This window comes from Stenella coeruleoalba (genome assembly GCF_951394435.1).
Source record: "Stenella coeruleoalba genome assembly, chromosome: 15".
Classification (NCBI taxonomy): domain Eukaryota; kingdom Metazoa; phylum Chordata; class Mammalia; order Artiodactyla; family Delphinidae; genus Stenella; species Stenella coeruleoalba.
This window is the reverse complement of record NC_137161.1, coordinates 25,998,411-26,022,054: the sequence shown is the minus strand read 5'-3', so window position 1 is coordinate 26,022,054 and position 23,644 is coordinate 25,998,411. Positions and strand designations below refer to the sequence as shown.

The following is a 23,644-nucleotide window of genomic DNA, read 5'->3' as shown; positions in this document are numbered from 1 at the left end:
GGCACCGTAGCTAGTGGCAGAGCTGGGATCTGAACCCAGGCTGTCTGTGCCCAGAGCCCACATGACAGCCCCCACACCGAGGGGCCCCCTCACCACACTTCCTCCCTTCAGTCGGAAGAATCAGATTCCTTAACAACAAAGTGTCTCAGGACGAGGCCCAAAGGAAACTCCGTGGGAGACGAAGCAGTATTTACACCCATACCCACACCCAGCTCACTCTCGTCAATGAGTCGACGCGCACTTACTGAGCATCTACTATGTGCTGGTGTTACGTTAGGGGCACCAAGACTGTGGCAGGGCTCCTTTCCTCCAGGGCCCTGTTATTTAGGGAAGAACAGAGAAAAATTCTGACCCACTTGTAAGCGCAGAGAGAGAAGGGGGCTGGGGAACCCCCTCTCCAGTTATCTACCGACCATCCAGCTCTCCCCAGCGAGGGTTCCTACAACCCCCAGGGTTCTGCCACACGAATCCCTGTTTTGTGGGTGATGGTTCTAGCTAAGCTTCTGACACCACCGATACAGCAATTTTCTAAGTGAGAAATCAAACTTATTAAACCTAACTTTAAAAACCTGCCAAACTCTTAAGTTCCAATCAAAATTAGCTCCCACACCCTCACTTCCAGGGCTGACCTGGGACAGAAGGTTTCCCAAGCCCCCTCTGCCACCCACCTGCTACAGCAGAGCTCCCAGCTGCAGAGGGCAGACTGTAACCTCACCGGCTCACACTGAGCCCAGGCTCCAGGAGCAGCCCAATTACACAGGCAATTACCAGTACACAGTTCAGAGCCCATCAACGATGAGCAGAGGGGGGCACAGCCGGGCCTGAGGACCTGCGGGAGATGCCAGCGCAGGCTATGAAGGGCCAGGCCCAGAGGTCATAAGTCGGGCACTGCTTGTTTTTCCCTCTGGAATCTCAAGGGAACTCAGCCTACTAATTTCTCTTTCTTTAAACAAACTTCAATGAAACTTACATTAGAAAATAAGAGTGTGTACAATCCATTACTTCCAGGTCCCCTCTCCCTAGACCCCACGTGACTGGCCAGCCAGTACCCCCGGCTCCTCTCACCTTACCTTCGGACACCCTGAAGCCTGCAGCCTTGCCCACCTGTTGACAAAAGTCCATCATTTATTAGGCACCAAAGGACCTGAGCCACTTGCGGGTCACAGGGCGATCAGGTCAAATGTTCTTCTGAAAAGGGAACACAAGAGTTGGGGCAGGGAGAGGGGGCAGGCAGACAGCACCCAGGCAGCCCCTGGGACACACCCCAATCTGGCAGCCCTGACTCTGGGCAGAAGGAGAGGAGCCGACCAAACCCTCCCTGCTCTTATCTGTGGTCCAAAATTCACGGGCAGGTTCAGTTTCTCTCCACCCAGGTTCGGAGGCCCTTCCTCCTCTGCAAGCAATAGTACCAAGCACGGCTCAGCCCAGGAGGAGGAGAAAATGGGAGACCAGAGGGGAAATGGTGGAAACGCGCCTGTATCCATGGCACGTAACCAGGGGCAGGTGCTATCAGTAACCTGATTATTTTACAACTGGGGTCACTTTCTCGGGAACTGGGTTCCTGGTGCCTCTGAAGTTGAGCCATTTGCATCCTCCAGGACAGGGATCCTGGGCTTTGCCTCCACAACATTTTCCAGGCCTTTCCTCAGAGCTGTAACTCTATCTCTACCACTTGCTTTGAGAGAGAAAAGGAGGAGGATTTGCTGTGAATTTAGCGCAGTTGTGAGCCGTAAGCCCTGACCAGGAGCCTTCTTGGGTGTGTGTTTCAGAGGAGGGGCGGAAGGCAGGCATGGGCCAGGCAGGAAACAGAGCCCCTCTCTGTCCAGCCCTTGGGGTCTTTTTGATGAGAAGCTGAAGCTCCTGCCAGAAAGACCACCAGGCTCAAGGCAGTTGCCCTGGCACCGGCCCTAACCCAAGCAGGCGGGCACCAAGACGGAGAAAGTGAGCACCTCCTTCAGGAACACCTGCAGGCCCCTTCCAGGCCCTGGAAATTCTTCAGTGCGAGGCAATTCCCCCCCTTGTCTCCATGTCAGCGAGCATTACACACACAGCCTTCTGAGCATGCCAAGGAGGTACTGAACCGCATTTGACCCCAACTTAACCACTTCAGTTCATCAGATGGCTTATTAATGGAAGACGAAAACCCTCCAGGATCCAAGGCAACAAGGGTTCAAATCCCTGTTGGGAAGGAACAGCACAAATGAAATCGTAGGGTGGTCGGAGCCACAGCTCCTGGGAGCTGCGGGGCCCCAAGGCTGCAGCTCATGCTCCTTCCCAAGCCCACCTGGCCACCAGGGGAGGAGGCCAGCCTCCCGGGGACACTCCCGCGCAATTCCACTCCTTCCTGCCAGCGTACCTCCTCTGCTTCCTAGTCGTACAAGCATACAGGCTCATCTGGGAAATGGGAAGTGGGGAGGGCTGATACAGCTGATCACCTAGCACATTCTAGGTAGCCCCCCACACACACACACGTGCACACACACACACACACATGCACACAGCGTCCGTCAGAAACATGTTCGCATCTACACAGGGACGCTCTGTTGTCTTTGCTGTCATGGGTGCCTGGATGCTGGGGTGAGCATTTTCAACACCTTCCTACTAGTGTATTGAGTGTAAAATGGGCTTTTGTTTCCCAAGCAAAGGCAACTGGCTGTCTTCCCAGCACTCCTCACCACGAGGGCCTCACTGATACCCCAGGCCCTGCCTTGAACAGGGGTCTCTTTAAAAGGGAGGCTGGAGAGATGAGCTTCAGTAGACAGGGTTCTTCCAGCCAAAAAGAGAGCTGGAGAGAAATCACTCTGCACTAATCCCCTGCAGGAGTTTCCTTCCAAGAAAAGGGCCCAGACAAGTCAAAAAAGTTCTTGAGCAACTCAGGGGCAGTTCAGCTCCACATGGCCCCAGGGTGACGGAGGCCACAAAAGCTTCCCCAAATCGGCCTTTCCAGCTGGGAGGAAGGCCCTGGGTGCTCTGTTCCCGCTGTTCCTCAGGAAGGTGCTGAATGGGGTCTTGGCACCCAGCCATGGTGCAAGGATGTGGGAGGAGGTGCTGTCTCAAACCCTGACTCTCCAGGACAAGCCCACCTTGAGATGGAGTTAAATTAAGCTTGATATTATTCATTCATGGACACACTGAGGCCCTAATGGTTTCCCAATATAGGGGTAATTTACTACCTGGGGGCTAAACTACCACTGGGGCCTGGGCCCTAAATGGGTCTTTCTCCCAGAATGACCTGAAATCCAGAAGCAGGGGGCAAGGCAAGAAAGGGCCCCTGGTCAGGACTCTCTCCTGAGGAGCTGTGAGAGCCCCACAGCCCTCTCCCCATGCCCCCCACCTCGTAGGACAGGGGCCCAGGCTGGGGTTTCCAGCTGATTCTGGGATAAGTAGGGCTTTATCTCAAGGGAGGATCTATTTCAAGCCACAATCCTTCTCAGAAAGAGGAGGAAATCACAGAGTCCAAACACCATTTCAGGTGAAATCAGGAGGTTATTAATCTCCCCTCAGAGCAGACAGAAAGAAAAATCAATGTTTTAGAGGGGGGAAAAAAAGGTTCCATTTGAATTAATAGGTTTGTGGCTTCTCCATTGATCAGTGCCTCTTCACACTTTCTTTTTGTGCTTTTGTGCTCTTGGGGAGGAGGGAGGAAGAAGGGAATGGGGAGGAGGGGGGTGGGCCTCCCGATAAGGAAAAGGACGCTCTAACCTTAACCTTTCTCCAGGAATAATGCTAATTAGCGAGGCTTAGTGAGAACTTCCCCCAGGAAGCGCGGCCCGCTAGGGACGCCCGGACTCGGGCAAACGCAGCTCCAGGTGGGATTGGGGGGTGGGGAGGGGGGTCACTTCTGAACCTGAGCTGCTGGAATAAGAACGCGAATGGCACTCCCCCACCCCGCCGCCGGAAAAAGTGTCCAGCCTTGGAGAAGCGGAGAGCGGCGGACGGAGGTGTAAATCCAACTTAACCCGGGCGCGCGCCCTCACTCTGGCCAGCTGCCCCCGCCCCATGTGCCCCCGTCAGTAAGGAATGCCCCTGCGACAGGGGCCGCCGACGCCTCCAGCTTCCGCTCCGACCGAACACTTGCCAGGGGCATCAGGTCCGCTCCGGGGAGGGGCGGGGGCCTGCCGAAGTGGGCTCAACTCTGCAAACCTCGTCTCAACTCCCCGCGCCGAGGCAGGGAGCCCCTCCCTGCCACTCTACGCTTCCCGTCCTCACATCTCCAAACAGTCCACTTCCCTTCTCGCTACGGCCGCGGTGGCGGCAACCCGAGCCTGACCCCCACCCCGCCGCCTGCGAACGCCTTCCTCACCGGGACGCGGTGCCGAGCCCGCTGCAAACCGTGTGGCCGCAGCACAATACCGCGGCGCGGCGCACACAATCACCGCCCCCCAGGACCGGCGGCGCGCACGGCCCGGGAGTGGGGTGCGCCCGGCGGCCCCCGGCACTCGGGGCCGGGCACACCTCTCGAGCAGCCCGCGGCCCCCAGAGTGCAGGCTTCACGGCCCCCACCCCATTCGGTCACACTCACCCGCCCCCCGCCCCAGCCCACTCCGCCTAGGGCGCAGCCGCTTCCGCGCGCCCCCCTCCTCAGCCCCGGTGCAGGAAGCTCCCCCGCGTCCCCCTCCCCGGAACCCCCCCAGCTTCCCGCCCCCCTAACCGCAGCTCAACGGCCGGCGGCAGCAGCAAGAGAAGGGGGGCGGCGGCCGGGGGCCCGGAAACGGCCCGATCGCGGGGATCCGGGCCGGACTCCGTACCTGGGCGGGAGGCGAGGCGGAGACAGACGGTCGGGCTCGGCGAGTGAGCGGGGCGGGCGGCGGTGACAGCCCTACAGCTCCAGCTGCTGCTGCTGCTGCCGCCGCGGCCGCCCGGGGAGAGGGACTGGCACCGCCGCGGCGCGTCACTGCCCGGCCCGGGGGCGGGGGTGGCCAGGGGGAGGGCCCAGGCGAGCGGCGGCGGCGGCAGCGGCGGCGGCGCCGCGGCCGGGAGGGAGGAAGGGGGAGGGGGGCACCGGGCAAGGGGAGGCGGGGGAGGGGGGCGGGACCCGGCACGGGGCGGGAGCCGGGGGGAGGGGAGCACTGGGAGGGCGCACGCTGGGAGAGTAGGAGGGGCAGCAGGAGGAGGAGGTGGAGGGGCGGGCGGGAGGGAGGAGTGGGCACTGGGGGAGGGGGAGAGAGGAAAAGGAGGCACCCAGAGAGAGGAGAAAGGAGGGAGAGGCGGGGGGTGGGGAGAGGAGGAGGAAGGAGCGGGTGCTGGGCCAGGTACGGGGGGAGGGATGAGGGCGCGCTGGACGCGCCGCCGCGCTCTCTGTGGGGAGAGCTCTCTTAAGGGGGAAGCGCTTGGAGGAAGATTCTTGCCGGGGTCTGAGCCCGGGAAAGAAGGCGGTGGGGTCTGTGCCCGCCCCTTGCTCGCGGAGGACTCAGTCTTCGAGTCCGGGGTGGGGGTTGGGGGGCGCCCGGTCGGCTCTCCGCGTTCAGACCAGAAGAGGAGACACTTGGCCCAAAGAAAGTGGCTCGGGCACTATTAGGAACTCCCGGCACCCTGGGGCCTTCGGACAGCCCTCGACCCCTGCGCGTCTTCTGGTTCCCCGGGGACTTGGGTCCTCGCTGGGCGGGGCTGCTGGGCCAGAGGGCTGGGCCCCCCGGCGGTCAGAGCAAGACCCAGCTCTGGGAAAGACAGGCACGTGGTCGGCTCTGTGCCGCCCCCCCCACTCTGGGCCCCCCCTTTTCTCGATCAAGTTCAAGCTCGGGCTCCTCGGCTTGCTGCCCATTCGCTGCCCCCTCCCCTCCCCCTCCTCTATTCCGCACCATCTCGCCTCTTCACTCTTCCTTTGTCTCTTTCCCACCACTTAGTTTACACCCTCCCCTGCTCCCCTTCTTCCCACTGGCGGGCGCCGAAGAGTCCGGCTGCGCTCACCTGTCAGACCCAAACATTTCAACCATCTCCAGCGCCCGCCGCCGGCCTGCTCCCGGCTCTCTCCCCGCCCCACCTCCCGCCGGACATTGTGCTCCTCTAGACCACACAGTTCGGGCTCCTTAAGACGCACAAGATACAGCTGTAAAGTCATAGGATAACATCAAGAAATGCTGCTCCATTCCAGACCCGGGCGCGCACTGTCCACAGACACAGAATCGCAGTAGGGGAAGGACCCACGCGGATCAGAGACGCAGTGCTCCGCGCAGTCAGACCTCATCCACCTGGGGTGCAGGAGAAGACGGCACCGGGCGTCGCGGTGGTGGGGGACCCTGGACCTCTGAGCAGCCTCAGACTCAGCCTGAAACATAACACGCTCGTACCCCGACAGAATTAGCCCCCGACAGAGAAGATTGGTCAGGGCGGATTCTCGCCTCCCCAAATCCACACCCTCCAACATATCAGCCTTCAGAAAATCTTGTGCTTTAACGGGGATGGAGAGCTGCCCTCGTGGAATTCTGTGAGGAAATGGCCAAAAAACAAAACAAAACAAACCAATAACGATCCCACCACCTGGTTCCTCTGGTCGCATCCAAAGAGGAGGGGCAATTTCTACTGACTTTACGCTACAATTCATTCACAGTGAAACCAGCAAAGAAGAGAAAACGAGACAGCCACCGCGATTGTTTGCAATTTTGAAACAGACTGCCTTTAACCCTCCAACTTTTTTTCCGTAAAAAGCCTTTTTCTTTCTTCCACTGAAAGCTTTGCATTGTGAACAATCCGAGGTAAACAAGGCTCCCTCTACAGGTACGAGTTGGAAATACAACACCGCAGGTTCAGGGCTCAGTATTCACCCATTAGAAAAATAAAAAGATGACAACACATCAGATTAACAGCACACCGACTTCCTTCTGCACACGCTAAAGATTTTACTGTCAATATAAAAGTCACACTTTGTTTTTAAAGGAGGCTCTAAGCATGTTACTCATTAGCACCTTTTATCCCTAAAATCAAATGTGTTTTCAAACCAATTCACTCTTCCCACTTTTCTCTATGAGATCTTTCTTTCTCATCCTTTGTGGTGGGGGACAGTTTGGAAACTTCATTGTCTGAACGGCCACACACCAATAATGATTTTTAGAATTAATTAGTGGCCACGAATCTTCAGTTCATACAGGGAAATATGGGTGTTTCCAACATGGGAACTGTCCTTCCTCACTCTGAAAATGAGATAATTCAGGCCCAGGATTTCCCATCTCTTCCCACCACATTTCTAGAGACCTCTGACTTCTCCTGGCCTGAGTCACTATTTCACAGCGGTGGTGGACATCTGGGCTTGAAATATAAAGCCAGATCCAGCTGATGTTCAAAGGTGGAATTGAACCCAGATAAGCCACCTCTTCTCTGACTAATAAGAGAAAGAGCTAGTACGCCAGGAGGGCAGAGCAGTGATTTTCTCTAGGCATGAAATGTGAACTCATTTACCATCCCTGAGATAAAACAGCCCCAGCCTCACTCGATACACAGGAAGCGGTTGGGAGCCCTGGAGAAGCCTGGCTGTTTAGTAGCACGGCGAATTAGGTGAGTTTTCATGTGTGCTGAAGCCTGCAGAAATCTCCCGGCTCCTTAATTCCTGCAGGAGCTGCCACTCCTTGAGTAACCTTGTGTAGGTTGCTCTCTGTGTCTTTGCGCATCTCCTTAAAGTGGCCACAGCATGGGTCCCAACAAGGAATGGCATAACCTAGTTTCTTGACCACTAATTCTCCCAGTGATGTGTCTCTTCTTCCAGCCCCAAGCTGGTGGGAGACCATGACAGAGAAGGGCTGCTCTAGTCTGCTTAAGGGGGCGGTACTGCCTTCATGTCCCCTCCAGGCTCTGCAAACAGTGGGTGCCTTTGTAAATGGCAAAATTAGCAGGGCATTTGCTCTGCGGAGCTTCTTAAACAGCAACCCCGTCCAGGCGGATTCCCATATGAAATGAGCGCGCTCCGTGAGCAGGGACCTGGCCATGGGAACCAGAGGTTGTGATTCGGAATAACAGGATCTTAGTGTGACCAGAACAGATGCTGTTCAGGCATCTCAAAGCATAAAAAAAACCCTACAAATTACTTATTAATGATAAAAGGCACATGTACCTGCACCATGGAGAGACTGGTAGACACCCCCCAATCAAGTGATCAAATGCAGCAGACCCCGAAGGAGAACCACCTGACACGATGTGCTTACTTCCTGAAGGGATGCAATGAGAGAACATAGCATTACCTATGTTATGTTCTCCCCATGTCAAGTCCTCCCCTCCAAAATGCTTAACCTGAATCTGATCATGAAGAAACAACCAGACAAGAAATACTGAAAGAGAGACTCCATGACACAAGTATCCCGGACACTTCAAAAGATTCACTGTCATTAGTTTGACTGTTCTTTTAATCACGAGACCAATGAGAAAAAACAATGAAATGCAAAGTTTGAATCTTGGTTGGATCCCAGAGACAAAGAGTGAGGTGGTGATGGGGTGAAGGAGACGCAGAGGATGGGGGCGGTGAGGAATGGAGGGGAGACAGGGGTTGAGGGTGGAGATAAGGTGGGCTCTAGGCTGAGTGGTCAGGGAAGGCCCCTCTCAGGAGTAAGCCCACATGTGCTCTGACCCCAGGATGCTGGAAGCTGACAGCTGGGTGAAGACTTGGGGGCACAGTCTTGCAGGCAGAGGAAACAGCTGGTGCAAAGGCCCTGAGGTGAGAAGGGACTTGGCATGTTTGAAGACTTGAAAGCTACCAGTGTATTTACAGCGTGGGGGAGGGTGGGAGGAGGTAGGGGTGAGAGGGCATGCAGGGCCAAGCACTCAGAGCCTTGGACACCACCATGAGGTGTGCGGATTTTATTCTAAGAGCAAGGAAATCATGCCATCTAAATTATGTTTTTAGATCAGAGGAGATGAAATTATAAGGAAGCAGGAGTGGCATCCGGGAGACCACTGAGGAGGTGGACTAGAGTCTAGTCAAATGGGACTGGTTCCAGTTCTGGCTCTGACACCAAACAAGTGTCCTTGGGCACCAGTTTCCTCATCTACAAAGCAGATAATAAGATAGTGTGTTTAATGTATTTGACACCAAAATGTCCCCTTTGACATCAGAAACTGTGGTGTCCGGCCTCCCAGCTCTCCCGATGATCCTTCCCCCTCCTGGTGTCACACCCTCGGTCCCCTGGCACAATGGATAGGGCTGTGGAAATGAGGCTCTATGACTTCTGAGCTTAGGTCATAAAATACAGCTTGCTCTTTTCCCCAGAGGGAGTACTCGGTAAATGGTAGCTTTTATCGTCCTCATCAGGAGTCTACATTTTCACAGTGCTGGTCAGAACCCTCTCCACAAACGCTGTACCAGTTTCCTCAGCAGCAAGCAGCATCTGGTAGTTGTCATTTCACTACACACTTGTCAGCGCTTAGTACTAGCAACCTCCTTTATCTCTGTCAATCTGAGAAGTGAAAAATGGTGTCTCTCTCTGCCCTCTTCATTTGGGAATGTGAGCCTATATTTATGTGTATCGTGTGTTTATTGGTCACTTGTAATTCTTTTCCTTTTTTTAAACAATCTATTCATATTCTTTGCCCTTTACTTGAGTTGGTGGTTTGTTTTTTTGGTGAGAACTGTTTAGAAAGGAAGGGAATTCATCTTTTGTCATATATTTTGCAAACATGTTTTCCTTTTGTTGTCTTTTTATTTATGATGGGATTTTTTGCCATATGAAAATTTTACTTTTTTTTTTTATATTGTCTCATTAGGTTTTTTTTTTCCTTTAGGGCTTTAGGATTTCACGTCAAAACAAAGGTTTTTCTTTTTCCACTCTAAAATTATAAATGTAATTCACCCATATTTTCTTCTAGAGCATTTATAGCTTCGTTAGAGTTAAATCTTTATTCTATCTGTAATTTCTCTCCATATAAGAAGTGAGGTGAAGATCTAGCTTATTTTGTTTTTTAATGCCTATCCTAGTTGTCCCAATACCATCTTTTTTTTTTTTTTTTTTTTTTTTTGGCTGTGTTGGGTCTTCGTTGCTACTCATGGGGGCTGCTCTTCATTATGGTGTGTGGGCTTCTCATTGCAGTGGCTTCTCTTGTTGTGGAGCACGGGCTCTAGGTGTGCAGGATTCAGCAGTTGTGGCACGCAGGCTCAGCAGTTGTGGCTTGCGGGCTCTAGGTCGCAGGCTCAGTAGTTGTGGCGCACGGGCTTAGTTGCTCTGCGGCACGTGGGATCTTCCCGGACCAAGGCTCAAACCCGTGTCCCCTGCATTGGCAGGCGGATTCTTAACCACTGCACCACCAGGGAAGCCCCCAATACCATCTTTTAAATAACTCATCTTTATCCACTGATTGGAAGTGCCGTCTTTATGGTATACTAATTTCCCCTTATTTTTGGAATTGCCTATTCTACTGATCTGTCAATTCCTGTCCCAATAGCATGGCTCTGGAATATATTTTAATATCTGGTAGGGCCAGCACTCACCTCTACCTGCCATGAACTGTCCCTGCCCGCAGCATAATAAAGACAAACTCTTGCCACAGCAGGGAAGGCTCTAGGTGCAGCACAATTATGGCAAACGGTGAGGGGGGGGCGCGTTTCTGACTGAGGGGCTGTTGGGGGGTGGTTCCTGGAAGAGGTGACATCTACTCTGAACCAAAGAAGGCGGGAGGAATGTGACAGGTGGCAAGTGGAGGGGGCATCTCGGTAGGAAGAAGAGCGGGGATAGAAGCTCCAGGGCTTCACACATGCCTGGATTCAAAATACCTGATCTGCAGGTTGGGTAGTAACTCAGCTTATCCATTTATTCTTCACATTCACTGATTTTTGCCCAGCTGGCTGCAACCTCATAGTTGGTTTGACACCTTTGTTAAAATCTAGGAGAAACTGTCCCATGCCGTTTCCTCACTCCTTCTCTATTCAGATAAATTTCCCATGATGCGTATCACTAAGAGTCTGACTTGTTGAAATACACTTTCCTAACAACCATGACAAAAGGTAAAAATTACAACTTCATCAGTTGCCTTTTCAGAAATGTGTTGCTTTAAAATGTCATCAATTAATCTCTCTTACTCCAAAACCTTCAATGGCTCCCAGTCACTGGCAGAATCAAGTTAGAGCTCTCTGGCCCAGTGTTTAAGGGCTTCCACAGCCCTGCTGGCCTTACAGCCTTCTGTTCCAAACTGTGAACTCTGCTTCAGACTCACAACTGCTGTCCCTCAACTGCCCATGTGTGACCCCCTTCAAGCCTTTGATCATGCATGCTTCCAGACACACGTTTTTTCCACAAATATGTATAGACCCCCTACCACATGCCAGGCACCATGATTAGTATGGGTGACACAACAATGAACAACACAGATACAGGTCTTCCCACCTGTAGCCTGCAGGCCAGCAGGAGAGAGAGAGATTAATCAAATGACCACAAAGGTTTTAGTCACAGGATATATATTCGGTTTGTACTTGACAGTTGTGGGGCCTGCTAGGAAGGAAGTGCCTAGTTATGTGAGAAGGACATAGTGGATCCTGGAGGGCTCCACTGAGGAGGTGACATTTAAGTTGGGCATTGAAGAATGCATGGGCGTTCACTAGGTAGAAATATACTCTGGGCCATTAACAAAGACATCCTCCACCCCTGCCGGATCTAGGCCCCTCTGAACTCAGAGCATCAATCTCACAGACCACCCAGCTGGCTCTGGTGGCAGGTCTCCGTCAGTCTTATATCACTTAATGCACTTGTAGTACTTCCCATTTCCTCGGCTATACCTCATCTCCCCAACTGGACCATGAGCTCTCAGGGGCTGGGACAGGGTCTCAGGTGGCAGAGTCCCCGGTAGCATCCTGCACACAGTAGGGACCTACCACTGCATCACTCAGGACCCCATCCTGCCCACTGCCCAGCACAGCCCTGATGTCTGCAACAGAGCTCTGAATTAAGCACACCCCCCTTAATGCAGACCACACTTTGGAGCTCCCCAGAGAGGGCACCTACCTCCTCTCTCCCTTCTTTCCTGGCACCGTTGGAGAGGCTTGGCCAAAAAGCCAAGGCCAGCTGCAACCTGGCACTACTGCTCCTGGGGGTGCACACAACAAAAACGAGTACAGATGGTCCCCAAACACACCAGGATGGTCATAGCAGCCCTATTCACAGCAGCCCCGGCCTGGACACTACCAAGTGTCCATCAGCGGAGAATGGATGGTGGTGGTACAGCTACGCTGTGGAATACTGCTCAGCAATGGAAAGGAACAAACTAGTGGTGCAGGCCCCAACACAAGGACTCTCACGAACTCATGCTTGTGGGCAAAAGAGCACACACAGGCCATAGTAGAACAGGCAGAAGCAATCTGTGGTATCAGAGGTCAGGAGAGTGGTCACCCTTGCCAAAGGTTAGTGACCAGAGTGGGGGCTCAAAGGGTCTTTGTGGTGCTGACAAAGTTCTGTTTTTTGATGTGAGAACTGGTCACAAGAGGTGGATTCAGTTTGTAAAAATTTACTGAGCTGTCCACTTAATGATACGTGTTCTTTTCTGTATGCGTGTTATACTTCCATAAAAGTATGAAAAAGGGAAGAAAAGCTGAGGCCAGTTACCATAGCTGAGCAGCTTAGAGCTTGGTGTGATCCATTATGGTGACCCATACACTACCAGGCACCCGTGCTGGGTGGTAGGATATGTTACCCTATTTGACCAGTCAAATACCAAGGGTGATTTAACTACCACTTTGCACACGAAGATAGTGGCTGTGGGAGGGAGATTAAATGACCCATTGAGTCCCCCAACAGCTCAGAGACCAGGGGACATGCCCACAGTCACAGAGCTAAAAGCTAGTGGACGTGCTGGGGTTTGAAGCAGGGTGAGCTGGTCTCCAGGGTGCATGGTGGGCCCTGCCCAGGTGGGGCTGCTGAGACGTACCGCGGGGCACTGTGCTTCACCGACCTCCAGCAGAGCAGAGAGAGGAACCCTCTAGAGCGAGTCTGGGGCTGGGTGGGCAGAGGTTTCCCCCGGGGGTTGAGGCTGCTCCGAGGTGGTCAGCCCCTGCCTGGAACCCCAGCTTCTCCGTGCAGCCCCTGAGGGCGGCTGGGCCTGGGAGTCTCCTGGGAGGCAACTCCGGCTGCTCCTCAGCCGGTGATTGGAGGAGAGGCAGGGCCCCTCTGCGAGCTGAGCGAGACGCTGGGAAACTGGGGCAGGTGGTCCCTCCGTGACGGAGGCTGCAGGTGGGGGTTGTGTGGGGGGCCGGGTAGCAGCCCAGGCTTTGGGGCCAGAGTTGCTGCACAGAGGCCTTGCTGGTGGCTGGCGTCCTGTGTTTGACGGTCAGCATCTAAGGTGGGGGTAGAGCAGGGGACATGTTTTGCTTGCATTCAGGCCCTTCCTCAGTGTGATCTCAGGCAGGAGACTTAACTTCTCCAAGCCTCAGTTTTTTCATCTCTGAAATGGGGGCACAATAATAGAAGCTTGTTTCTGAAGACTGCTGTGCGCTTAAATGCAGGGATGCCTGCAGGGCGCTGGACTGATGCCTGACACAGAACACCTGCCCAAACCCCAGTTATTGTTAATGATGATGATGTGAAAGATAAGTAATTAATGAGACAGACATCAGTCAACAAACATTTCTTGAGCCCCTACTGTGTGCCAAGGCCTGACCCAGGTGAGGGACTGTGGTGGTGAGATAAGCAGACCCAGGCCTGTGCCCATGAAGCTGCTGGTGCAGGGGCCTTGGCCTGGCCCTAACCTCACCATCACCTTCTTTCTCCTTTCCCTTCTCCCCCCCACCTCCCCACCCATCCGTTGGGAAATAGCAGCATTAACGTGGGAGGGAACAGGCTCTGCCTCTCACACACTTTGGGTGAGTTACCTGAGCTCTCTGACACCGAGCCTCAGTTTCCCCATGTTGTCTGTAAGGGACCCAGCACACAGAAGGCCTCAAAAGATGGTTCCTGCTCCCCTCCCTGCTACCCCCTCCTCTCTTCCCTTCCTCCCTGCTTCCACTCTGTTTCCTTCCCTCACTATTCTTCTTTTTCTTTTGATGTGGACCATTTTTTAAAGACTTTATTGAACTTGGTACAATATCGCTTCTGTTTTACATGTTGGTTTTTTGGTTGTGAGGCATATGAGATCTTAGCTCCCCGACCAGGGGTCGGACCTGCAGCCCCTGCATTGGAAGGCGAACTTTTAACCACTGGATGGCCGGGGAAGCCCCTCCCTTACTATTCTTCCCCCTGCCCAAGCCTGTGGCAACTTAACACCCAAAGGCACTGTCAAGCTCAAATGATGGTGCCCAGGCCATGGCAGACACTGTGGACTAACTTACCTGATAGCTAGACTCAACATTTCTCTCTCCCTTGTCTGAACTACAGAAGGTGGGAAGTGAAATTTTTTCTTTCCCAGCCCCCCCCCCACCTGCACCCCCGCAGCTGGAAGTGGCCATGTGACCCTGGCCAATGAGATGTTAACAAAAGTGTACTGGCAACTCTCTGGGAAAGCTTTTGCTTTGCTGGACTAAGCTTACGCCACCCCTTCCCATCTTCCTGTCACACTGAATGTGGACAAGATGGCTGGAGCAATAGCAACCAACTTGCAAGTGTGAGGAAAAGGTCAACAACATCACAGAGACACCAACCCAACATGGCTGACATCAACACCCACAGCTGCGCCACCACTCTTCCTATTTCAGGTGTAAAAAACCTTCATGTTTTGTTATAGAGCCGGCTGGGTTTTTAGACCTGTCGTCAAAAGCATCCCTGTCTGGTTCACAGGGCTCCTGTTTATGGATGGACTGGACAGTAAGGACCCCAGACCCATGTGGCCTTTTCCCTAGAGTGTCAGCTCCTTAAAGAGACTGAGGAGGGGGGTTGTGTCAGGGCACCTGCTGTGGCTACTGCGGTGCAGGGTGGGGGAGGACTCTGCAGAGGGAAAGGTGCCAGGCTCTGCACAGGTGTGCCCGGGCACTTCCCGAGCCACAGCAGTGTTCCAGGTAAAGAGGATCTTCTGTTTCTATCCTATTTTTTCTTGAGGCACTTGGAGCTGTTCCAAACATCCAAGCCTCCCAGCAACCATGGGGCTGGCAAGGCATAGGCTCTGTCACTCACGTCTACTGAGGAGGAAGCTGCAGGAGAGAGGGGAGCGGCCAGCCTGGGGCCGGGCTGCCTGTGGTCATGCTGGGCTGAGCCCCTCTCCCGCCTGACTGCAGCACCCCAGCCCAAAGCTCAGGGCTATCCAGGCCCTGTTATTTACTGCTGAAGGCTGGAGGTGGGCTGGCTGGGGGCAGGAAGGGCAGGTGGGCAGAGCTCTGGGCCCCTTTCCCAGCGACATGCCTGCCTCCTGCTGACGCTTGACATACTAACTTCCTCCCCAGAAGAGTTTCCTTGAAGAAAGGAGTTCCTCTGTCCAAAAGCAAATTTTGAAAACCACTGAAGTCTGGCCCAAACGTGCTGTTCCTGTAACAGGGAAGCTGCAGCTTGGAGAAGTGAAAGTTAGGCAGCTGGTGCGGGGCAGGGCCACACCTAGGGTCGGAGTCGATGGGCTCTCTTGGCCGCTCATCTCCACTTGCTGTCACCTCCAGTTAAGCCCCTGCCCTCCTCTGGAAGAGGAAGGTGCGCCTTGAGGTTCCATGTGCACACGACAGGTGGGCGAGAGAGCACCGTCCTCTGCAGGCTGCTCGGGCTTCTCCCAAGCACATCTGCCCCTCACTCCCCTGTCCTAGTCCCCTTGCTGTTCCCAGCCTAGGGCCTTTGCACTCACTGTCTGCTCCACCTGGAAAGCCTTTCCTCTATAGGGCGGGCCACCTCCTATCAATTGGGTCTCAGCCTGGATGCCATCTTTTCAGAGAGGCCTTCTCACCCAGAGGTGCAGTCTATCGATGGTCTCTATTTTAATTCTCCGCCCTAAGCATCTCACTTTTGCATATCTTTTTTTCTTTCTTGTCTTGTTTATCAACTCTATGGCCTGTGAACTCCCAGAGAGCGGGCTCCTTGTCTGTCTCAGAACAGCGTCTGGGACGTTGAAGGAACTTAAATGATTGTTGAATGAATGAAGGAGGAGATTTTTTAAAAACTATACACACAGAGGGTCGCAGGGAGGGCAAGGGTCTGGAGGGCTGTGAGCAGAGGGCCTTTGCCTCCTCCGAGTGGAGGTTGGGGAGCTCCCAGCCCGCCGTGGGTCGATGCCTGGTCCCCGTATGAGTAAAACAAGGCAGGCAGCACAAACAGTGTGACACTGCTGTGCTACCCTCAAAAAAAAAAAAAAAAAGAAAAAGAAAAAGGCCGGTTAATGAGGTAAACACAATCACAACCAGGAAAAATCCTGGCCATGCTTCTTCGAGTCCACCCAGAGCCATTATCTCTAATTGATCTCCAGACATCAGCTGCTGAAGCGTCTGAACCCCTCCTGCATTTTCCAGGTCTGGTTACAAAGCCCTGGCCCACCCAGCCACCAAGTGGGGTCAGGTCTCCTGGAGCAGCTCTTTGCTGGGGGCCGGGACCTGTCTGGGCCCCACCTGAGAAGAAGGAGCCAGCAGGCTGCCAAGGTCGGGGGAGTCAAGAAGCTGTGGAAAAGCCACAACCCATAAATGCTCGGCCCCCTCCGCCCCGGAGCCAAGCAGAAGGCGCATTGCGGCGCCTTGAGCAGAAGTCTCCACAAAGCCACCAGGGGTTTCGCCCTCAAAAACATGTGACAAGAAACAGGGAGGGCGGGAGAAAGCGCCCCGCCCAAGATATCCCCCTCGAACTGGGGGATACCCAAGAACTGGGGTCAGGAGTTCCATTGTTAAAAACAACAACAGGACGTGGCCATGAGACAAGGCCCCTCTGGGTCTCAGTCAGGCTGGACCCAGAGTCGGAGGGGGGTGGGGCACAAGGTCGGCCATTGGTTCAGTGACCATCTGGTTTGAGCTGCTCCTTCCTGGCCCAGCTGGGGAGAGACACCTCCTTTCCTGTTGGGTCCTTAGAGACAGAGCAGGGAGTCAGCTACCTGGGTGCCTTGAGGGGCGGTTCACAGTCAGAGGTCTGAGAAGACAGAGCTGCTCCCATGGACGGAGGCCCAGGTAGCGGCCCCTGACCTTGCCCCCGCCTTTTCCCTTGACACAGATAAAGCATCTTCAGGCCAGCCCCACATGCAGGATTCTGCTCCGGGCACCAGGCAGCTCTCCTGCCTGCACCAGTAAATTATGGGCACTGCATGCATTTTTCCCCCCAGATAATGAAGCTGAAAGGCTGCGTCAGCATCCTTGCAAGCATGGGGGTGGATTTGGTAGCCTGGAAGGGGGCTGAGACTTTTGGAGCGGACGGGGACAATGAGTTGTTTAGGTTTGGGGTATCTACTAACTGCATCAGGCAACTGGCTTTGGAGACAGGATGTTGGTCGTTTTCTGCTTCTTTCCCACACAGCTTCAGGGAAGCAGGAGGAAAGAAGAGAGACACGGACGTCTCTGAACCCAGGCTGCCCTGGCGAAAACAGCCGTAATGCTCACTTTCTTCAAGTATTTGGAAACTGTAGCAAGTTTCTTCAAAGCACCGAGGACTGTCAGTGAAATATATTGATCACTAAAACAATGCCCTGTAACAAAGATGTTTGACAACGGGTTTTTCACTTTCCTTTTTGTCTTCTCAAAAAAGAGGTTTCTGGCTACCCTGGTGGCGCAGTGGTTGAGAGTCCGCCTACCGATGCAGGGGACGCAGGTTCGTGTCCCAGACCGGGAAGATCCCACATGCAGTGGAGCAGCTAGGCCCGTGAGCCATGGCCGCTGAGCCTGCGCGTCCGGAGCCTGTGCTCCACAACAGGAGAGGCCACAATAGTGAGAGGCCCGCGTACCACAAAAAAAAAAAAAAGATGTTTCCCAGAAAACTTCCCCTCTCAAGTTTTAGTGATGCCCTATTTTGCCTGTCACCATCTTTAGGAGGATGGGAATGCTGGGCTGTCAATATTTATAGCCCCCAGATTCCAGCACGGAAGTGTGATGCTCCTGGCTCACGGCCCACCCGGTCTGCTGGGTGAACAGAAAGGCCTGCAATCAAAGTGTTTCCGCTTCATGTTCACGTGGATGGATCAATGGTGCCTCAGTATCTTTCCCTCACCAGGAACGGAGTATGAAATTTTTTAAAGCATTAAACTTTTTTTTTTTCAAATATTTATTTTTTCAAGCCAAGGAAACTTTAAAAAATAAGGACAACAAGGAGGGGAACCATTCCTGCTACGTAGTAAGATATATTAATTACATGTATTAGATATTAAGACATATTAGTCTCAATACTTAAAACAGTGTGTAGCTGGTACATGAACAGACAAAGAAACCGGTGGACTGAATAGAAGTACACTCTGTTTCAGATGGAAATTTAGTAAATTATAAAGGTGGCATCTCAGATCAGTGGGAAGAAAATAGATTCCTTAATAAATGATATTGACACAAAAGGGTAAAGCAGGACCTGTATCTCAGAATATACTAGGATGAGCTCCAAATGGATCAGAGATCAAATATGAAAAATGAAAACACATATATGTTTTTGCTCTGTCATCTGAGAGGGTCTAAAAGAAAGGACACCCCAGTAGCAATAAGTACACTCAGTGCCCAGATCTTGGTTTTTAATATGATTCTATAATATAAGGAAGATATGGCTGATTCTAGGATTGGGGTAGAATATATACAAGATGAGCCTGGAGCATCTTGTAGTAAAGAAACACTAAAACAAAATAAGATCCTTCAAAAAACAAACCAACAAAAAACTTCAACGGGGGTATGTCAAAAGAGCACAGGAGCCGGCTGAAAGAGCTCCCGGTGGCCAAAGCCGGAACAGTTGGAGCATCAAAATAGATACAGCAGTACTGAGTTATAACCCCAAGTATAGAATAAATAGCCATATAAGTAAATGACTGAATAGATTTATAAATGAGGAAGGAGAGACAAACCTCCCATGCAAAAGAATTCCAAATAATGTATGTAGACACTTTACCCTCAAGGAGGGAAATTATAAACCCCACTGCTTAGGTGTGGGCTGCACATGGTGACTTCCTTCCAAAGTGTACAGTGATGACACCTGACAAACATTATGTCAGCCGGTGTGGCCAAGGCAACATCAACGGTCATGAGTCATGGTGACAGTAGGTACACTTGATATGATGTGGTAAAAATGGCACTCTGAGTTGGGCATTGGCAGAGGCAAACTATTGTATACAGGATGGATAAACAACAAGGTCCTACTGTAGAGCACAGGGAACTATATTCAATATCCTGTGACAAACCATAATGGAAAAGAATATGAAAAGAATATATATATGTGTGTGTGTGTGTATACGTATAACTGAGTCTGCTGAAATTAAACACAACATTGTAAACCAACTATACTTCAATGAAATTTTTTTTTAAATGTCACTGTGTCTGTGGTCTTCCTCCTAATACCCCATAAGCCCAGTTTTATATTGAGAAAAACATCAGAGAAATTCCAAAATTCTACAAAATACTTGACCAGTATGCTTTAAAACTATCAAGGTCATCGAAACCAAGAAAAGGCTGAGAAACTATCACAGCCAAGAGGAGCCTAAGGAGATGTGACAAGTAAATGTTAATAGTGTATCCCAGATAGGACTGTGGAACAGAAAAAGGACATTAGGTAAAAACTAAGGAAATCTAAATAATATATAAACTTTAGTTAATAATGTATCAGTATTGGTTCACTAATTGTAACAAATGTATCATACTAATGTAAGATATTAATAATAGGGGACGGGCTTCCCTGGTGGCGCAGTGGTTGAGAGTCCGCCTGCTAATGCAGGGGACACGGGTTGGTGCCCTGGTCCAGGAAGATCCCACATGCTGCAGAGCGGCTGGGCCCGTGAGCCATGGCCACTGAGCCTGCGCGTCCGGAGCCTGTGCTCCGCAACGGGAGAGGCCACAACAGTGAGAGGCCCGCGTACCGCCAAAAAAAAAAAAAAATAGGGAAAACTGTGTGGGGGTGGATAATGTGGGAATTCTGCACTAGCTTCTCAATTTTTCTCTAAATCTAAAACTGTTCTAAAAACATGAAAATACTAAAAGAGAACACGGAGGCAGAGTGGAGTTAGGTTTTTCTTAAGACTCAAATGCAGAAGCTATTAAAGAAAAAAACTGATAAATCTGAGTACATAAAAATAAAAATGACACACACACACACACACACCATAAGCAAGCTCAAAAGATGGAGGGCTAAGGCTGGAAAAAAAGAGGCAATGGCTAACTCTGGGGAATCAAAAGAAAGAAAATGTAATCACAGTGTGCTGATTGGCTCAGCTATGAATAACCTATACAGCCATTATAATAGAAATATAATAATTTACCTAAATAGGGAGGTATAAATAATACTGAGGGATGGAAGAAGGAGAAATAATACATGTGTTTATGAGAGGGTGTAATAGTGTACATACTTATCTCCTCCAGCAGGAAATTAAACAACAATAACCAAAACAGTCCAAACTGAAAAATCAAGAACTAGCAGCATGAGCACATGTTATGTAGAAATAGGAGATAAATACCAGAAGAGACAGCTAAAAGATAAGAAAGAACGGAGGCTGTCTCTGAAGGGTAGAAATTGAAGTGGGGAGGCTGGGACAGGATCTGCTGTTTTTCTATATGACTTTTAAGATATGTATTTTTTATTGATAAAAATAAAAATGAATACAAATAAACAAAAAAGATGAACACTTGAGAAGCTGTTTCTGAGGGTTAGCTGCCCTGGGGTGATGCGGGAGGGCCTGAGGGGCACAGGGCAGGACCTGAGATCAGCTACCCCACCTGCACATCTTCTCACAGCAGAAATGTGCCAAGGATCATTCTTTGCCTGGAGAAATCCAAACAGCAGCCTCGGTCAAGGTCAGTATTTCAGTGGCTTTTTGTTTTTCTTATCACAGTACAAACCTTCTACAGTGCCAGGGATTTACTGAGATGGGAAAAGGTTTGTGCTACAGCTTCTCAGATCTTGATAATGGGGCCAGTGGCATTTCAGGCCTTTCTTGGGCTCTCATGGAGGCAAGCTGGGCCCCCTTCACTCAGCTACATAAGGCGGGCTGATCCCAGAGGCCTGTGGCGGGTGTCTGAGTGGAGGGAGGCAAGAAATGGAATGTGAGAAGGAAGCCAGCAGAGGACCAGGAAGGCCTGGACTTGGAAAGAAGGGAAGGCGGCTGGGAACTGAGAAAGTGGCCCCAGCAGACCTCAATGGGTGAGCCCAGTGGGGAGAGGAGGAGAGGGACTAAAATTCAGGCAGCTAAGGCTGCAGACCGCACATTCTCACAAGTTCCATGGAGTCCGCCCCTCATATTGCTCCATGCACATTTCCAGAGAGCAAACGCTGATGCTCCAAGTACAAATACTGGTTTAGAGAAGTAGCTACAGAAAGATAGTAGCAAAAATTGCAAAGGTGAAGAGACTGATGATGGGTAGATGCTGAGGGATGTGAAAGAAAGGTGCTGCCTCCACCCTGTGCCCCTTCTACTCCCCTGATACGTCCAGGGACCAGTAAAGGCCCAGAGTATATTTACATTTTGCTTACATGCTGGGATTATAAAAGATCCTCACAAGAAAAAGGGATAAAACATGAGCGTTTGGGAAAGAAAGAAAGATGGAAAGAAATGAAGGAAGGAAGGAAAGAAGGAAGGAAGGAAGGAAGGAAGGAAGAAAGAAAGATGCTGCCTCCCACAGTGAAGTCCAAGTTACTCTTTATGTTCATAAGACCTACTGCCCTCCTTGACGCCCCCTCAGGGCAGACTGCTGAGGTCAAGAGCCCTCAACCTCCCCAAGGGTAGACCTCCAAAGTCAAGAGGCTCTGAAATCTTACTGGGAAACTGTGCTTTTGATCAACAAAATATCTCACTTTGCCCTATTTAATGCTTTTTTTGCCTTGAACATGTTTGCGTTGAACTTGTTTGACACTGATAGCACTGCCCTCTCTTTCTTATGTTTTAATCTTCCTTTTTGTGTCATCTGAAAAGTCTTTTATAAATACCAAATGGATTTTATCATTAAAAAACCTCATCTGAGCCTTTTTCACTCTTTGTAGTGGAATTTAACCCATTTATGTTTATTGTGATTTACTAGTGTTTCATCTTGTTCCTGTTAGTTTACCTATCTTTTCCATTTATTATATCTCTTTTTGGTTACTTCTTCTTTTATTCCCTCTTTTAATTACTCTTGCTGGACTGATCAAGTTTTCTTTGGTTCTTTTATTGTTCTCTAGTCATTTAGAAGTTCTACATTCTGTTTCTATTCCATGAAGATTACTGTTTAATTTTCAAGAACACATTGGCCTTTTCACGGTGATGGCACCGAAGGCAAAGAAGGAAGCCCCTGCCCCTCCCAAAGCCGAAGCCAAGGGAAAGGCTTTGAAGGCCAAGAAAGCAGTGTTGAAAGTCACGCATAGCCACAGAAAAAAGAAAATCTGGACGTCACCCACCTTCTGATGGCCCAAAATACTGCAGCTCAGGAGGCAGCCCAAATAGCCTCAGAAGAGCACCCCTAGGAGAAACAAGCTTGACCACTATGCCATCATCAAGTTTCCCCCCACCACCAAGATAGCCATGAAGAAGATAGAGGATAACAACACACTTGTGTTCATTGTGGATGTCAAGGCCAATAAGTACCACATTAAACAGGCTGTGAAGAAGCTCTATGACACTGGTGTGGCCAAGGTCAACACCCTGATCAGGCCTGATGGAGAGAAGAAGCCCTGTGTTCAGCTGGCCCCGACTATGATGCTTTGGATGTTGCCAACAAAATTGGGATCATCTAAACTGAGTCCAGCTGGCTAATTCTAAATATAAAAGTTTTCACTATTAAAACACACACACACACACACACACACACATCAGAACTGCTGCTTCCTTAAGAGACCATTAAATCCTTGGACATGGCAAAGTTTCCATTCTGCTATTTCTCCCCTGAGCTCACACCTTGCCTGGGCTTCAGGGCAGCCTGAGGAAGGGGAAGGAGGAGATTACCATTGCTATCAAGCTCTTAAACCTGGGTGTCAGAGTCAGTACTCACAGGTTCTCCACAGGTAAAAGTCCTGTGAGTCAGGCGCTGTTTAAGTAAGTGACAGGCTCTCACTGTAACCCATCAACTGTGCTTCCTCTTTAGGTCTGCCCATTTTGGGGAGCCCTTTTGAGCAGGAAGGAGGTTGAGAATGTCCATGAGAAAAGCAAGCCACAAAGAGGGGTAAGGACTCAGAGAGAGAAGGAGCAGATCCCTGTTTTAATCCCTCCCTATCCCATAACCTGGTCTAAAATATTAAAAAGTGAATGTGGCTAGCCAAAAAGTGGAAACAACCCAAATGTCCATCAACGGACGAATGGATAAAAACAATGCGTTCTATCCATACAATGGAATATTATCCAGCCATAAAAAGGAATGCAGTTTTGACATATGTTACAACGTGGATGAACCCTGGAAACATGCTGAGTGAAATAAGCCAGACACAGAAGGACAAATATGTGATTCCACTTATATGAGGTAGCTAAATGGTCAAATTTATAGAGACAGAAAGTAAAACAGTGGTTACCAGGGGCTGGAGGTGGGGGGAACGGGGAATTATTGCTTAATGGTTACAAAGTTTCGGTTTGGGGTGATGAAAAACTTTTGGAAATAGTGGTAACGATTGCACAACACTGTGAATGTACTTAATGCCACTGAACTGTACACTTAAAAATGATTAAAATGGAAAATTTTACATATATTTTACCACAATTAAGAAAAAAGTGGGGCTTCCCTGGT

The 23,644-nt window shown here is 51.0% G+C and overlaps 1 protein-coding gene and 1 pseudogene across 7 annotated transcripts in view; one reads left to right on the top strand and one right to left on the bottom strand.

Moving 5' to 3' along the window:
- The window catches only part of NOL4L (nucleolar protein 4 like), a 129,462-nt gene that overhangs the window by 33,082 nt on the left and 72,736 nt on the right, over nt 1–23,644 (bottom strand). The window contains exons 5-6 of one of the 6 annotated variants that reach the window (XM_079944156.1): nt 1,071–1,104; nt 246–317 (exon numbers count right to left, since the gene is read on the bottom strand). The exons of 3 other annotated variants lie outside the window; for them this stretch is intronic. In XM_079944156.1, coding sequence (XP_079800282.1) covers nt 274–317; nt 1,071–1,104 — 78 coding nt within the window. In that variant the 3' untranslated portion in view covers nt 246–273. Of the gene's footprint in view, nt 1–245; nt 318–1,070; nt 1,105–4,748; nt 4,911–23,644 lie in introns of those variants that run through there. 2 more of the 6 variants (XM_079944152.1, XM_079944153.1) reach the window with 2 other exon arrangements.
- On the top strand, nt 20,962–22,664 carry LOC307197890 (large ribosomal subunit protein uL23-like; annotated as a pseudogene). Its single transcript, XR_013831782.1, has 2 exons — nt 20,962–21,098; nt 22,113–22,664. The product of XR_013831782.1 is annotated as a large ribosomal subunit protein uL23-like (transcript).